General features: G+C 43.2%; 1 protein-coding gene across 1 annotated transcript in view; it reads right to left on the reverse strand.

The window, feature by feature from the left end:
- Positions 1-3,684: 3,684 nt before the first annotated feature.
- ACSL5 (acyl-CoA synthetase long chain family member 5) overlaps positions 3,685-14,395 on the reverse strand; it is a 41,546-nt gene continuing 30,835 nt past the window's right edge. Inside the window, exons 12-21 of the mRNA XM_073354974.2 lie at positions 13,294-13,428; positions 12,533-12,667; positions 11,026-11,121; positions 9,696-9,768; positions 7,825-7,913; positions 7,622-7,738; positions 6,669-6,812; positions 5,313-5,414; positions 4,740-4,811; positions 3,685-4,328 (exon numbers count right to left, since the gene is read on the reverse strand). Of these exons, the coding sequence (XP_073211075.1) occupies positions 4,188-4,328; positions 4,740-4,811; positions 5,313-5,414; positions 6,669-6,812; positions 7,622-7,738; positions 7,825-7,913; positions 9,696-9,768; positions 11,026-11,121; positions 12,533-12,667; positions 13,294-13,428 (1,104 nt within the window). The 3' untranslated portion in view covers positions 3,685-4,187. The remainder of the gene's footprint in view (positions 4,329-4,739; positions 4,812-5,312; positions 5,415-6,668; positions 6,813-7,621; positions 7,739-7,824; positions 7,914-9,695; positions 9,769-11,025; positions 11,122-12,532; positions 12,668-13,293; positions 13,429-14,395) is intronic.

Here is a 14,395-nt window from a genome sequence, read left to right on the forward strand (position 1 = left end):
CTACTCCTAGAGAGTCAGGTCATAACTTCATCTCAGTGTTACCTACTCTTGGAGTAGGTTAAGAGTTCTATGGAAGGAAGGAAGAGAATTTGACCTTATAGGCAGTAGGAACAACTTGCTTGTTTTTTTCCCTGCTTAGATAAAACTTGTTTTAAGATGGAAGCAACTTGCTGCAGTATCCTAACTTCCCATTGGCATTCCTGCAGAGTACAGGATAGAATATGTTTTGGTAGTGTGTGTCAGGCATCTTTGAAGAAGCCACATGTGAGTTAATACCCACCTTCCCCCATTTACTAGAAATGCAAGACAGTGTGAACCCTGAGAATTAGAACTGCAAAGAACAATCAGGAGATTTTTGTGCAAACAGTTCAAAGTAAACCCACAAGTAGTTCTGTTAACATTACAATTGCTAACTCTTATTTGAGGAAGGGTTAGCGTTGCAGGCTGCCTGTTCAGAGCCAACCAACCCTCACTGCTTCAGCTCCTGTGTGGGTTTCAAGCTATGCCTTCGGAGAAGATAGAACCATGCACCTGATGGAATGCAAAGTTAAATAATTCTCAGATCTTTGTATCCCTTTCTGGGTTGTCAGTAGGAATATACTGAAAGCTAAAGCAGTTCTCACCTCTTGACCCTTACATACTTGTAAGGGAGACTCACAGGGAAAGAATAATATTTTGAAAATAAAAAGGTTCCAAAATTGAGTAGCTGTTTTAGTTCACTTCAACAGCTCCCAGTGGTGTTGGGGGGGAAGAAATCACACCACGAACATGGCTCAGTGGGATTGGACCAGTGGTCTATGGAATCTAGTGTCCTGCCAGGCAGTGGCCAATACTGGCTACTTCAAAGGGACAGAAAGCAACATGAAGGCAATTCTGTTCTGGAAAAGTCTACCTCATGGTACATAAGGCTTGTGCCTGAGGCATGAATAGGGCCCTGCCAAATTCACAGCCATGAAAAACCTCATGGACTGAAATCTAGTCTTATGTGCTTTTACCCTATACTGTATAGATTTAATGGGGGTGGTGGGGAGAAACCATTGTTTCTCAGAATTGGTGATCCTGACCCAAAAGGGAGTTGCATTATTCAAAGCTGGGCAGCCAGAGAGCAGTGGCTGTTGGCTAAGTGCCCATACTATGCCATCCTCACTTCTGCAATGCTGGTGATAGTGGTGGCTCTGCTTTCAGACTGGGCTTGTGGCAATCACCTGCTCCTCTCCAGCTCTGAAGGCAATGCTGTCTCCAGCAGCAGCACCACCAAAGTAAATGGAGCAGTACTACAATCCCTACAATAACCTTGTAACTGCCCCCACAGCTCCTTTGTGGGTCAGGACCTCTACAATTATAACACTGAAATCCCTGATTTAAAGAGCTGACATCAAATTTCATTTTTAAAATCTTATGACCAAAACAGACTGAATTTGGGGGGGCCCTAGGCATGAGTGTCACTCCCTGCTTTTGGAAGGGATAAGTAGGTCAAATCTTCTGCATAACAACAAATAGCATCCTGGGCAAAGAACTAGTCATTTTTCAAGACTGTTTAATATAAACAGAGTGGCAATCCTCTTCTGGTACAGAAGGCACTTAGACTTGGCAGCACATACAGAAGCCAGCAGAACTCTTGAAGCAGGGACTCTCATCCAGACCTGGAACACTTTCAGCAACCAGGCTGCTTAGTGTAAGTTCAGAAAAATCCATGATGAGCTGTACTTAGCCTCTAATGCATTCTGGTATCGAGGTAGAGCTCACCCTGAAGTTCATTGAGCAAGTTATGTTTCTGGGGTGGAGAAAAAACAGCAAGTGTTTAGGGCAGGGACTACTTAGTTGTCCACTATGCAGCACTAGTGGGCCCATCTTTAGATGTTACTGTCATACAACCCCAGCACCGCAAAGTCCTGGTGATCTCAACTACACTAGAGCTTCTCTGGGACAGTAAGTGACAACCAAGCACCATGGAAGTGTGGCAACCTTAACAGTATCCTTTAAGCAGGCATATCAGACTCACCACCTGATCAGGGGTCTAGGTTAAATCAGAGTGTTTGACAAAACTGGCTTGACTTCTAGGGTACATCTATACCCCTATAAAAAAAGCCACATGGTAGTGCAGCTCAGAGCTGGGATTATGCTATGTGGCTAAAAGCAGCAGTGTGGACATTGTTTTGGGAGGGAGCCCCTGCTTTGAAATCCAGTGTGGGGGGAAATCAGAGTCCAGGCCTGGGCTCAAGCCTGGATTGTCCTCACTACTACTTTTAGCCCTATAAACTATAAGCCTAAGTCAGTTGACCTGGGTTCTGAAACTCACTGCTGAAGGTTTATTGCAATATAGACTAGCCACTACCACCTCTGAAAGAATGTGGAGAGGTGTCTCTTTTGGGGAAAAAAGCTGGGAATAAGGAGATTCCAATTCTAGAAGCTGTTCCATGATTCCCAGGAAGTTGTTGCCCATCCTTTTGTTGGTTTAACCATTAGCACCCCCTTTGGAAGGTTGTGGCATGAACAGGTATGCCTTTCATGCTAAAGGAGAGCATACATATTGACCATGCACCCCAGTTGTGCCCAGTTCATGTCAATACATCCAAAGAGCCAAGGCCCTTGGTGTCAGCTTACTACAGGTAAGATTAATTTTTGCCACAGTTGGTAGGGTAGGCATCTAGGAAACCATTCCCAGAAATCCCTTGGGGCACTGGGAAAGTGTAAGGGCAGGTCTACATTTAAACACTGCACCAACACAGCTGCACTACCATAGTAGCATCATCACTAAAGTGCTATGTGGATAGAAGAGCTTTCCCATAGGTGTAGCTAATCTACTGCCACAAGAGGTAGTAGCTATGTTGACATAGCACTGTCTATACTGGGGCTTAGGTTGGTGTAACTGTCAGAGGTGTGGACATTTCACACCCTTGAGCAATGTAGTTATACCAGTGTAGACCTGGTCTCAGCCTTCTCAGGAAGATTTACAAATGAAGTTTACATTCCCTCTGCAGAAGCATCCTTTTGGAAGGAAGGGGCTACTGGATAGGTTCCCCAATTCCTTGTTTTACAGAGTGTTTGCTTTATGTGGGGAGGGACTTCTATAGAAATCTCTGCTTAGCTGTCTCAGCCCCACCCACCCGCCATCTGTGATCAGCTGCTTCCCATTATCATAATGGAAGAGAAGGGCACAATAGTGAGAGGCACTTCTCACCTGATAGCTACTAGAAAAATAAAATTCTCATGTTGCACACTTCTCTTCCTATTTAACCTATCCTGGTAGGTTAGGAGACAATTTGACAGATTTAGTCACACAGTTGTCTTAATATTACCTCATGTTATGATTAAGTTTTAAGTTGGAGAGCTTTGAAAGGACACTTCTTGTGGCCTTACCTGAAGGCTACAGCTTCCTGCTGGAATCTCCAGCACTAACATTGGACTGACTCAGTATTCCATATGCAAGGACAACAGAAAACAGCTTCACTCAACTTATCAGATGGAGAGAGGTCTCAGTTTTTATCACCCCATGTTTGTCCTGTAGCCCAGTGGTATGCATGCAAGCATGAAGCCAGTAGGTCAGCTATAATGTGAGCTAAGATGTCTGTGTAACAAAGCATTCTGCAAAGACATTCTACCACTGTGGTCTGAGTGACTGAATTTTGGCAAGTACACACTGCAGAAATGATCACTCCTACAGGATAGTTTTTTGAATGTGCAATTAAAATTTATTGCTTCACATTAGCAGTGGTTACCAGAAGGCAGCTGAAGCAGAATATGAATAATTTCAGGCTTAAGAAAGTGCTGGAGGAACTATGAACGAAGGTCAGTCTTCCAGCCAATGACAATTTCAGTTTAATAAGTGGAGGGCATGGAGTGTGACCACCACTTTTTGACACAGAATGAAGCTTAGTAGAACCTGCCCATTTGCTTCATAAGCACATTTTAGAGATCAGCGTGCTTCAGTCTGAAAGCAAGAGCTTCCACCTTACTTGGAGTCTTGTGCCTATTCCAGAGATGAGGAAACTGGAACACAATAGCTTACGGTCATCATTATGATGAAGTCCAAGCCATGGCATAAAATTGGCAAGTATAAACGTATCATCTTCCTGTTAAGATTCCTCTTGCTCCTCTATTCAAATCTTTCTCAGCAGGTGACTTACTGTCCTGGGGAGTGCTTTGGTATGCACAGAAATTTCAAGGTGTTTAGATATGCCACCCTATTATTCCTGCATATTCGCATAGAGGGCTTCAAGTTGAGTCTGAAAGTATTTAGAGAGTTCTGTTCTCTTCGCCTTCAGGGTTGGAGTCAGGAGTCCCTGTTCAATAGTGAACATCTTTGGATGAATGTAGATGTCTTTTACCTGAGTGTAGAAAGACAGACATTTACACTTTCTAGCACATCACTGACAGCTAGTTGATCAGCATTTGAGGGGATCATCAGTACCATGATAAACTGAAGAGCCACTGACAGGTTTCAGAGTAGCAGCCATGTTAGTTCTATGTATATAAGTCTCCCCACTGTATTTTCCACTGAATGCAGCTGATGAAGTGAGCTGTAGCTCACGAAAGCTTATGCTTCAATAAATTTGTTAGTCTAAGGTGACAAGTACTTATTTTCTTTTTGAAAAGCCACTGAATTTCCATTTGGATAGGTTCTTTACTAAGGAGGTTCAGGACTAGTATAAGCTACAGCAATGCATACTTCCCAGGCCTTTGGCAGCCACTGTTTGCCTGTGCTAATGCCTGTTAACAGAAAGTTCATAAATACTCACTTGTTCAAAGGACTTAAGGCCAGCTTCTCTTCCTACTTTGACCATGTCTTCTAAAATAGCTTTTTTCAATACCTAGAATACACCAAGTTGAAAAACAGACCTCACACAACACAGCAAGCAGAAGTTTAAAGCTACCTCCCTTTCTAAATTCTTGGTGGGGTAGCGGGCCTCTTGTGAAGTTATGCTTAGAGGTGTTGGATACTTACCACTCAGTGCTGTGTTCAGAGCCCTATAAACATCAGCCACATCCCTAGGAAGGCCAGTAGAGCATTATCCTCATTTGCCAGATTGAAAGTCATTACACTGCCTTACTCTTCCTAAGCCCCTGTGGCAATGGCAGTGTTAAGATTAGAACTCAGGGCTTGCCACCTCAACCCAGTGCTTGCTCCGGGACACTCAAATGGTTGAGACTAGCAACTAGTATTTTAAATGGAAGCTTAAATTATAGAACTCTAAAGACACTAAAGAAAAATCTTAAGTCCACCTTAAAGTAGTTTCTGCAGGACTGTTGTCTTCTGGGTGCATTATACTTGTGCTGCAGAAGACACAATCTTAAGATAAAGAGTCACTTACTGAATTTTTGTAAATTTCTTCAGATGAACCTTTTATTCCAAGTTTTGCTGCAAATTTTGCAAGTACTTCATGGTCAGGAACCACTACACCCACTAGAGAAGACTGGAAAAAGAGTCACATTTGGAACAAGATGTATGATGTGAAAGTGTCAAAAGTTAAATGTTGACCAGGATTGCATTAAGCTGTTGGACTCTGTACAGGAGTCCTACCTAGAATCAACCCAAAGAGACTTTGCAGAACTATAGGGTTCTCACTTTGCCTCTCACCGATATGGACAGATTCCCTTCTAAGAAGACATGCATCATGGATCAGAGGAAGTGCCTAGTTAAGATCAGTTTTTTTTTTAAACAGTTGCAATTACTGCAGATAATTCATTGCCAGACACCTGGAAAAGTCTTGCCCACATGCTCAGGGCATAACTGATTACCCCGTTTGGTGTTAGGAAGAACTTTTGAGGTCAGACTGATGGAAACCCTCAGGGTTTGGTTTTTTGGGGCCTTCCTCTGCAGCATGGGCTGGTTTTAACCAGAGTAAGTGGTAGATTCTCTGTAACTTGAAGTCTTTAATCATGATTTGGAAACTTCAGTAACTCAGCCTGGGTTATGGCCTTATTGCAGGAGTGGGTGAAATGGTGGCCTGTGATGTGCAGGAGGTTTGACTAGATGATCATGATGGTCCCTTCTGGCCTTAAAGTCTAAGTCTATAATACAATTGCCTGAGTTCTCTGGCTAGGGTGAGTTACATATACACCAACTACTTACTGTTAGAGCTTATTTACATTATGCAAAACTCTAAGTATGAGCTACAGTTTAATGGCGGCTTCAAATTAGAGTCTATAGCCATCCATCCTATGCTCTGGGCACTTATTTCTTAAGAGTTTGATGATTGCCCTCTGGTTTTTAAGATGTTTCACCATTTGTCTAAATGCTCCCATTGAAGTACATGGGAATTTTATCAACTACTGTGATATTCAGGCAACTTCTGATCACTCAAAACCCACACTTCTCATCACCTCCCAGCCTACTTAGAGATCACAAAAATTGTGGGACAGCATCCTGACAAACACTGCTGAAGAGAAGATTCCTGCCCTCTAATAGGGAGGGCTAGCAAGAGACAGCCTGTTTAGCCAAAAGGGTCCACCAGTAATCTGACCTCCTGTATATCACAGGCCAGCTATACCCACATACTAAACCCAGAGGCTCTTGAGGGGAAGCTGCAGCTTGTACACAGAATGAGCTTCAGAGCAATTGATGGGTCTGAAGTACTCAAGGTAATGCTTCAAAAGGCCTGATTTTTCAAGGCTGAGCACTCATTTCCTATTTAGGGAGTATAGCACTCAGGAAAGAAGCAGTTTACCTTTAAACTGTCCCCATGTACAAAAACTTGGGCTACAGGAGCACTTCTGATGTAGATGTTTTCAATCTTCTCTGGTGCAATGTACTCTCCTTGTGCTAGCTTAAAGATGTTCTTCTTTCTGTCAATGATCTTCAGAGTTCCATTCTACAGTAATGTTTTAATGTTAGGGTATTTCCTAGTATTTAGAGTCTTCCTTCTCCCCCAAATTAAAGCTTGCTTCTAAAAAGAAGACCTACTCCCTTCTGTAATGGGTTTCATTTTTGTTGCATGGAATCATGCAGCTTGTCTCAGACAGCTGCATCTTCACAACCCCACAGAGAAGTTGAGAGGTACTAATTGGTTAAGTTAATCAGTTTCTCTGTAGCCCCAACCCCTCAGTTATTCTTGTAATTATCTCAGGACATGATTAGGCAGCACCTTTATTCTCTTAATACAAAGATCTCACCTTGCCTGATCATTGTGAAAGCAATGGCATGTTCTTGAGTTAAATTACTGGCCTGACAGGTGTTATTTGAAGTCTCCCTTATCCGAGCTAATTGGTCTTGGGCACTCCACCCTCACCCCAGCAACTTTAACAATTACTGGCCTCTTTATTTAACCACATATTGTGCCAAGCATAGTGGTGAGAAGTGGTCCTTAGATGGACTCTACACTCTGACATCTAAGTTAGAATCAAGACTCAGACTCCAACTCCAAACACCAGTTCTATGTCTAGATTATCTTAGTATGCCAAGCAAAACCCCCAGATTAACTAAATAGAGTTAACTGGAGTTCATATCCAAAAGAAAGATGCTTAGGCCTATCTTTAACAATTTGGGATTATGTAGCCTATGACAGTCCAATACTTTTTGCCTTCACTACAAGTTTAGTAGGGACAATCACTTCCCAAAGATTCCTCTGCAAACTAGGGAAGTGTTCCTCCTATAGCAGGAATTAAACCAGTGACAACTTACTGGCATCCATTTCCCAATGTCTCCAGTGTGAAGCCAGCCATCCTGGTCAATAGCTTCAGCTGTTTTCTCAGGATCCTTCAAGTAACCCTTGAAGACATTTGGTCCTTTAATGCAGACCTACAGCATACAAACAAGAGCACTTGTCATCACATGTAGCATTGCACCAATCCACACAGAATCACTCCAGAGACAGGTTTGCCTACCTCTCCTTCATTATTGGAAGAGAAGTAGTTCATGTCAGCCACATCTTCTAGTTTTATGATATTGCAGGGTAGAGGGGCTCCAACATGGCCTGCAGGAGAAATTTAGGCAGATTTGTAAGGTCTGTAACCTTTTGCAGAATCCAGAGGTTACTTCCTTGCACCCTCAAGGTATTTTGAGGGTGTCAATTTAAAGTCAGTTTCTACTTTGCTTGGAGGGTCTGGAATTCAAAGCATTGAGATTTTGAGGGCCCCCTATATTGCTTTGGAGTTTCTAATCTGTGTACTATACAAGGTAGGAAAGCAATGGTTGGATTAGGGATTTCTTCACCATTGCAGGAAGAACAAACCCAACAGATCTTGATCAGAGGTGAAGAGCATTTTAGCTGCCAGGTTATTCATGCTGAAGCTATAGCATCTATTGAAATGCAAGTCATTGGTCCTTGCCACTGAGTGTTTAAAATGCTAGGACATGTGTAAGTGAGTTTGCTCCCTCCATCTCATGTCCTGGCATTTTTCTAATTAGGGTAAACTCCTCCCGCCCTGCCCCTGCTCATCTATTTGAAATTTTCCCCTGTCCTAAGTCTTGGCTGCTGTGTGCTGGTAAATGGATTTCTGCCTAGTAGCTTCAATTCACAGTGATGAAGTGATCCAAGTTGGATCTAGCTTTTTCCTGAATAAGGGTTGTATTGAGGCTTAGTTAACCCAATCTAAATATTGGGTATTATGAGCAACAATAAAGCAGCTCTGCATTCCTCCAGGAAGAGACAAAATGGAAGTTGATTCAGTATTCCATATGTTGTGTAAAACACCTGAACACGTAACAGTGCCTCCCTGGATTATGTTTAGGGCCCCACCACATTCATGGTCATAGGATTTTAAAAATCATGAATTCCATGGTTTCAGCTATTTAAATCTGAAATTTCAGTGTTGTAATTGTAGGGGGCCTGACCCAAAAAGGAGTTGTGGGGGTGGTCACAAGGTTATTGTTGGGGTGGGGGGGTTTGCAGTACTGCTGGTGGCAGCACTGCCTTCAGAGTTAGGCAGCTGGAGAACGGCAGCTGCTGGCTGAGAACCCAGCTCTGACGGTAGAGCCATTGCCAGCAGCAGTGCAGAAGGAAGGATGGTATAGTATGGTATTGCCACAGTTTACTTCTGCGCTGCTGCTGGCAAGGTGCTACCTTCAGAGGTGGGTGCCCAGTCAACAGCTGCTGCTCTGGCCACCTAGCTCTGAAGGCCAGAGTCAGGGTGGCAGTATTGTGACCCTGCTAAAATAACCTTGCAACCCTCCCCCCACAACTCCCTTTTGGGACAGAACCCCTGAATTTGAGGAACACTGGTCTCCCTTGTGAAATCTGTATAGGATAAAAGCACACAAGACCAGATTTTGCAGGGGAGACTAGATTGTGTCATTTGGGACATTTTTTCATGGCTGTGAGTTTGGTAGGACCTCCAATTGTGTTTCAGAAGAGATACTGAAGAGATTCTGGGAGAAGCGTGAGCAAGGAAGACGTGCGTGCGCTTTGGTCCTTTAGAGCCTTATATGCCCAAAGAACACATTTCTATCCTTCTGCCCCCAACAGAACTATACAATTAAGCCACCTGGTCAGTAAGTTCTGTTCATCACATGAAGAGATGTTATTCAGGCTAGCCAGCCCTCATAGAAAAGTGAAAGCAAGGTTAACTGGTGCTAACGGGTGTTTGAGAAGTGGTGTACACTACAGGGCAGCAAGAAGCTGAAAGTATTTAAGTTGTGTCTAGCAGGGTGATCTTTTCAAAGGCTCCTAGGACAATTTAGTTGCCCACCACTTTCCATGGAAGTGAGGCCATCTGCCTTTGGCAGCTTCAGAGAAGACTTTCAATCTCAGCCATACCTGTTGTACAGTCTCCAGGCACAGTGAAGGTGCAGCCAGCTGCACATTCTGTCTGACCATAGGCTTCAAAAATCTGGATAAGATGGAAACAAATACCCTTTTAGTGCTGGAGTCCTTGTGCTGTCACACAAGAGTTGTGCCCATCTGTAGAGTGTCAAGGTGCACTTTACATGGCAATATGAAGTCTGGCCACTTCTGGCCTATCCATCCTTTATATGGAATAGAAGTAAATTAATATTATGTACAGCTATTGTAAAAGCCACCTAGATCCAATAGCCTACTTTTTTTGTATGGTCAGATTTAGAAGATTGAGCCTACATCCAGTCCCTTGACATAAATGCAGAATTCCTAGTGCAGGCCTCCCTATTAATGGTCCAAGTGCAGATTTGAGTAGAGATCCCATCCAAACTCTTCCTATGGGCAAGAAAAAGGTAACAAATCTGTTTCCTCCCTGAGCTGTCCAGAGTCCCTTCCCAGTTCCCTCCAGAGCCATTCCCACTACCCACATCCTGCATAGATCTAGTGGTGCACTCCTGCCACAGAGAAGCCTGCATAAAGTGAACACACTTGCCAACAGGGCAAGTTGCTAGAAGACTCCTGGCACCCCATTATACTCCCCTGCACATTGACTGCTGTATTGCAGGGAGCATCTTCTGGAGATAAGAACTACAAGCCACTAAAAACAGTGTGCCACAAAAGGTTCATGTTCTCCCCCTTCTATACTAATGCTACAGCGTGGGTGGGGGGGTTGCAAACTTAATTTTCAGAGATGAACATGTACAAAAAAAACCAACAAGTCTTTATAGGATTGTGGCATTATGAGATGCTTTAAATTCAGTCATCTGAATCACTGCTCCTCTCCACTCTCCTTTGCTTTCTATTTGGACTAAGCTTTTTATGATAGGGAGTTAGTCTTTGGATTTGACTATATGAAGTGCCTGACAGCATCAGCCTTCCAAGCTACCTCATCCTCCACTCATTCAGGAAGAGGCCCTTATTCTATATAGCACTGAACTCTAAAGATTGTATGATGTTGGATCCAGCTAGAAAAATGCAGGTACATAGATAGGGGAGAAGAGTGTTAGTGTGATCCAGAGTCAATGATGGAGAGTCTGTTCTAGATGTGAGGTCTTTTAATGAAGACTATTCTGCAGTGTGGAATGCTATTGCGTTTGTCTTCTCAGCATGTGGAGAAGTCCATACTTCATACAAAAATCATCCCCCACTACTCAGTCTGGGCCAGTGTCACTTGTCAGTGAAAGTGCCATCTAAAGTGTTCTGCTAACTTCTCAGACTTGATTTGACAGTAGTCTCAGAGAAGGTGGCTTACCTGACATCCCAATGCTCCTCTGAGAAGTGTCAGGACAGAGGGAGATATGGGGGCAGCTGCTGTTACCATTATACGCACCTGCCCACCCATGGTCTCCTGCAAGAAATGATTAGAGTAGTCAAAGCAGAGCCTGATCCATCTATACGAGTCAAGGGTGTGTGACTAATCAGCATGTTTAATGGTATCTCACTTTAAAGCTGTGTATGGGAACCTGTGACTTCATTCAAGGTATGCCCATTTTCTGGATTTCTTCCTCCTCTCCTTAATGGAGAGGATTGCCACAAGCAGCTAGTCATTTTCTATGCCACATAAGCCCTCCAAAGGCAGGATACCACCTCTCGAACAGAATTGAATATGGCTCCAGCAAATGGAGGACTAAGGCTTGTGTGCCATTCACTGAAGGCAGAGGATCACAAGACATTCCAACAGGTCTTCCTATCTAACAGGCATCAGTGGTGCAAGCATCAAGCTTCTCAAAGGAAGAGTTGAGACATCACTTTTCTGTCCCACTTGGCTCTAGAACATGGAGGCTACCTTTTGAAGTTACTTCAAGGCAGCCATGTCTAGCTTAGAAGTCCGATCAGCATTCCCCTTCCCCATCCCAAGCTAATTTGGCAAGGGTCTCAGGGTGCTTTTCAAAGTGCCAAGAATTACACTCTCACCTGAGGTAGCTACAAGTAAAATCCAAGCTGGAGGTGGGGAATGCTTGTCATTTATCCATTTTAAATGGGCAGCCAGTGATAACTCAAGGATTAAATCTTTACCTTCACCACCTGCTTTCGCTTCCAGCTCTCATTTCCCTCCCCTACCCATGCTGCTATTGCCCCAATTTGGTTGTTGATCCAGGGGCTGCTCACTCTGAACAAAGAACTAGGCTATTCTTAGATGCCAGAAGAGTATCTAGTGTACTGTACCTTACACTACCACCACCACAAGGAGCAGTCACCAAGGACTGGAAACTTCTAGATTTTAAGGACAAGTCATTCTATTTAATAAGGAGAGAAGAAGTCCCACCTTCCAGAAAGTTCAGTTTCAGCTCAACTCTGCCTTCAGACTAAACAGGTGCAGAGTGTTCCTCCCCCCCAGGACACTTCAATCCAACTGGAACACAGCAACTCAAAGTTGCATTCATGCATGTGTGTATAATGAAGTCAATCACTGCAAGTCTAATAGTTTTTCTGCATTGTTTAAACTATTGCTATAAAATAGTGTAGTGTTTTTAGAAGTCCTTGTGTGTAATTCACCTCAGTGTTACATGTTTCCCATTCTGGGCCTGATCTACAGATGTTCTAAGTCTGCTACAAGACAGCTTGGCTCTTCAGCTCATGTCAGACTCTTGCTTTCAGCTCTGATCCAAGGTAAACAGCCTTACAGCAGATGGGAGCCTTATGTGGCTTACCATGCTGTTCTAGGCTCTGCTTATCTCCACCAGCTCATCTATCACCTTATTTGGGCCTGGAGTGGTTACTGTGAATGTTGTTTCTGAATTTATGCCTTTGAGACATACCTGGACTTTCTTAAAGATCATTTTGTCCCAGATGCTGTCATTTCGGAGAATGCCCTTCTTCACTTCATCCAGTTTTCTGGCTATAGCAAAGCTTAACAGAACCCGTTTCAATGGATTCTGTGCAGCACTTTGTATCTGCAGGTGAAATGTTTAAATGAGTTTATTCATGAGCTCACCAGGGTATTTTCCCTCATGTTCTCTCATGATAAATTAAACATTTTTAAAAATTTGAAGGGTGCTAGATTCAGTGTCCAGTGCCATCTTCATCCATTTAGATGATGCATGGACATTGGGAAATATAATGGTGCCACTTGGTACAGTGGTCACACCTCAGCCATGACCTTGAGGGCCTGCCTTTGTGGTAGAGATTGGGCCGTGCAGAAATCTGCATAGTACACCATGACAGTAAAGACTGCCAACAGGGTCTGTGCTTTAACTAAGAGCAGACATTCCTGCTGTGAGTGTTAGTTGATGATCCACATTTAATTTGATTTTCATGGGAAGTATGAGGTATTTCTAGTACTGAAGCATCTAGGAGCTACAATCATGACCCCAAGCCCCCCCCATTATAGCCTCTGGGGCAAAGACAATGCTCACTCCTCTAATCAGAGCCTCTGCCTCCAACTTGTGGGTAGTCAGTACATTTAAAGCCAAGTTTCCAGTGAGTGCTAAGTTGTGTGAATTTGCAACTGTTGGAAGCAGATTTAAGTGCATATCCCCCTTTGTGTAAATTCATCTAGGAAAGCTGCAGCTTTGAGTACCTGGTCATAGATCCTGTTGAGCAATCTTGGTACTGCTGGAAACATAGTTGGCTTCAAGGTTTTCATGTCATCTGTTAGTAGTCTAATGTCTCCTTGGAAGAAACCCACTCTTGCTCCGCTGGAGTACATTATAGTCTAGAAAGGAAACATGCAGAGAATGGGCTTAGTCCTGCAAGTCCTTGCTTGGGGTAAGAATTCCCAGCCTCACATGACTAGAAGTCTCAGAACAATTCAAGAGTCTAAGGCTATGCAGGCTTGTCTTATTTGTAGCATGCAACTTCCTTGGAGGAGTGAAACTGTTATCCTTTGTACTTGTGTATGACCTGGGAGCTAAGGATGAAATCACTTAATCTTCAACATATCCCCATTTTATGGATGGGCAAGTTACTTTTATCTGTTGACCTACAAGAGGGATGTCATTTGGTTTAGTTTCTACTGTGAGAGCCCAGACTGTAGTGGAACAAGTGAAGAAACAGTGACTAGTGATATTAAGATCTTTAAGAATATTACATTCACTGCTGTTTTCTTAGCTCTAAGTGCTTCCTGTATTCAGTGTTCTTTAGAAGTAATAAGATTCAGTATCCCTGAGATTGATAAAGGCTTGCAATTTCCATTTTACAGATAGGGAAGTGGAGACAAAGAGGCCAAGTGACTTGTTCAAGGTCATTGAAGTAGCTCAGAATAAGGATTTAACAGAAGATGAAGTTGGGTAGTGAGTGTACTTTGTGAAAGGATATTACAATATGGTCCACATGTAATGTACATTTGGGCTTCTGGACCTAGTCCAGGAGGATTTATTGCTTCTACAGGGAAATTAGTGTTAAGGGATGTTCTCAGTGTCATTTGTTTAGGTATTTTCTTAGTGTCCTCTGCCCTACACTTTGCAATGGTGTGACAGTGTTGCTTTGGTGGGTATTTCCCACCATCAATCCCTTCAGAGGTAGCAGATACCAAGCAGGGCTACATTTGTCAGCTAGAGTTCTGACAAAAGGCTATTTACTGCTTACTTCATTCAAAATTGATTGAAATGTGAAAAAAATGAGACTGAATCCATCTTAGTGATATCAGTAAGATGATTGGCATCAAGTTCTGTGGGATCAGT

This window comes from Lepidochelys kempii, chromosome 7 (genome assembly GCF_965140285.1).
Source record: "Lepidochelys kempii isolate rLepKem1 chromosome 7, rLepKem1.hap1, whole genome shotgun sequence".
NCBI lineage: Eukaryota > Metazoa > Chordata > Testudines > Cheloniidae > Lepidochelys > Lepidochelys kempii.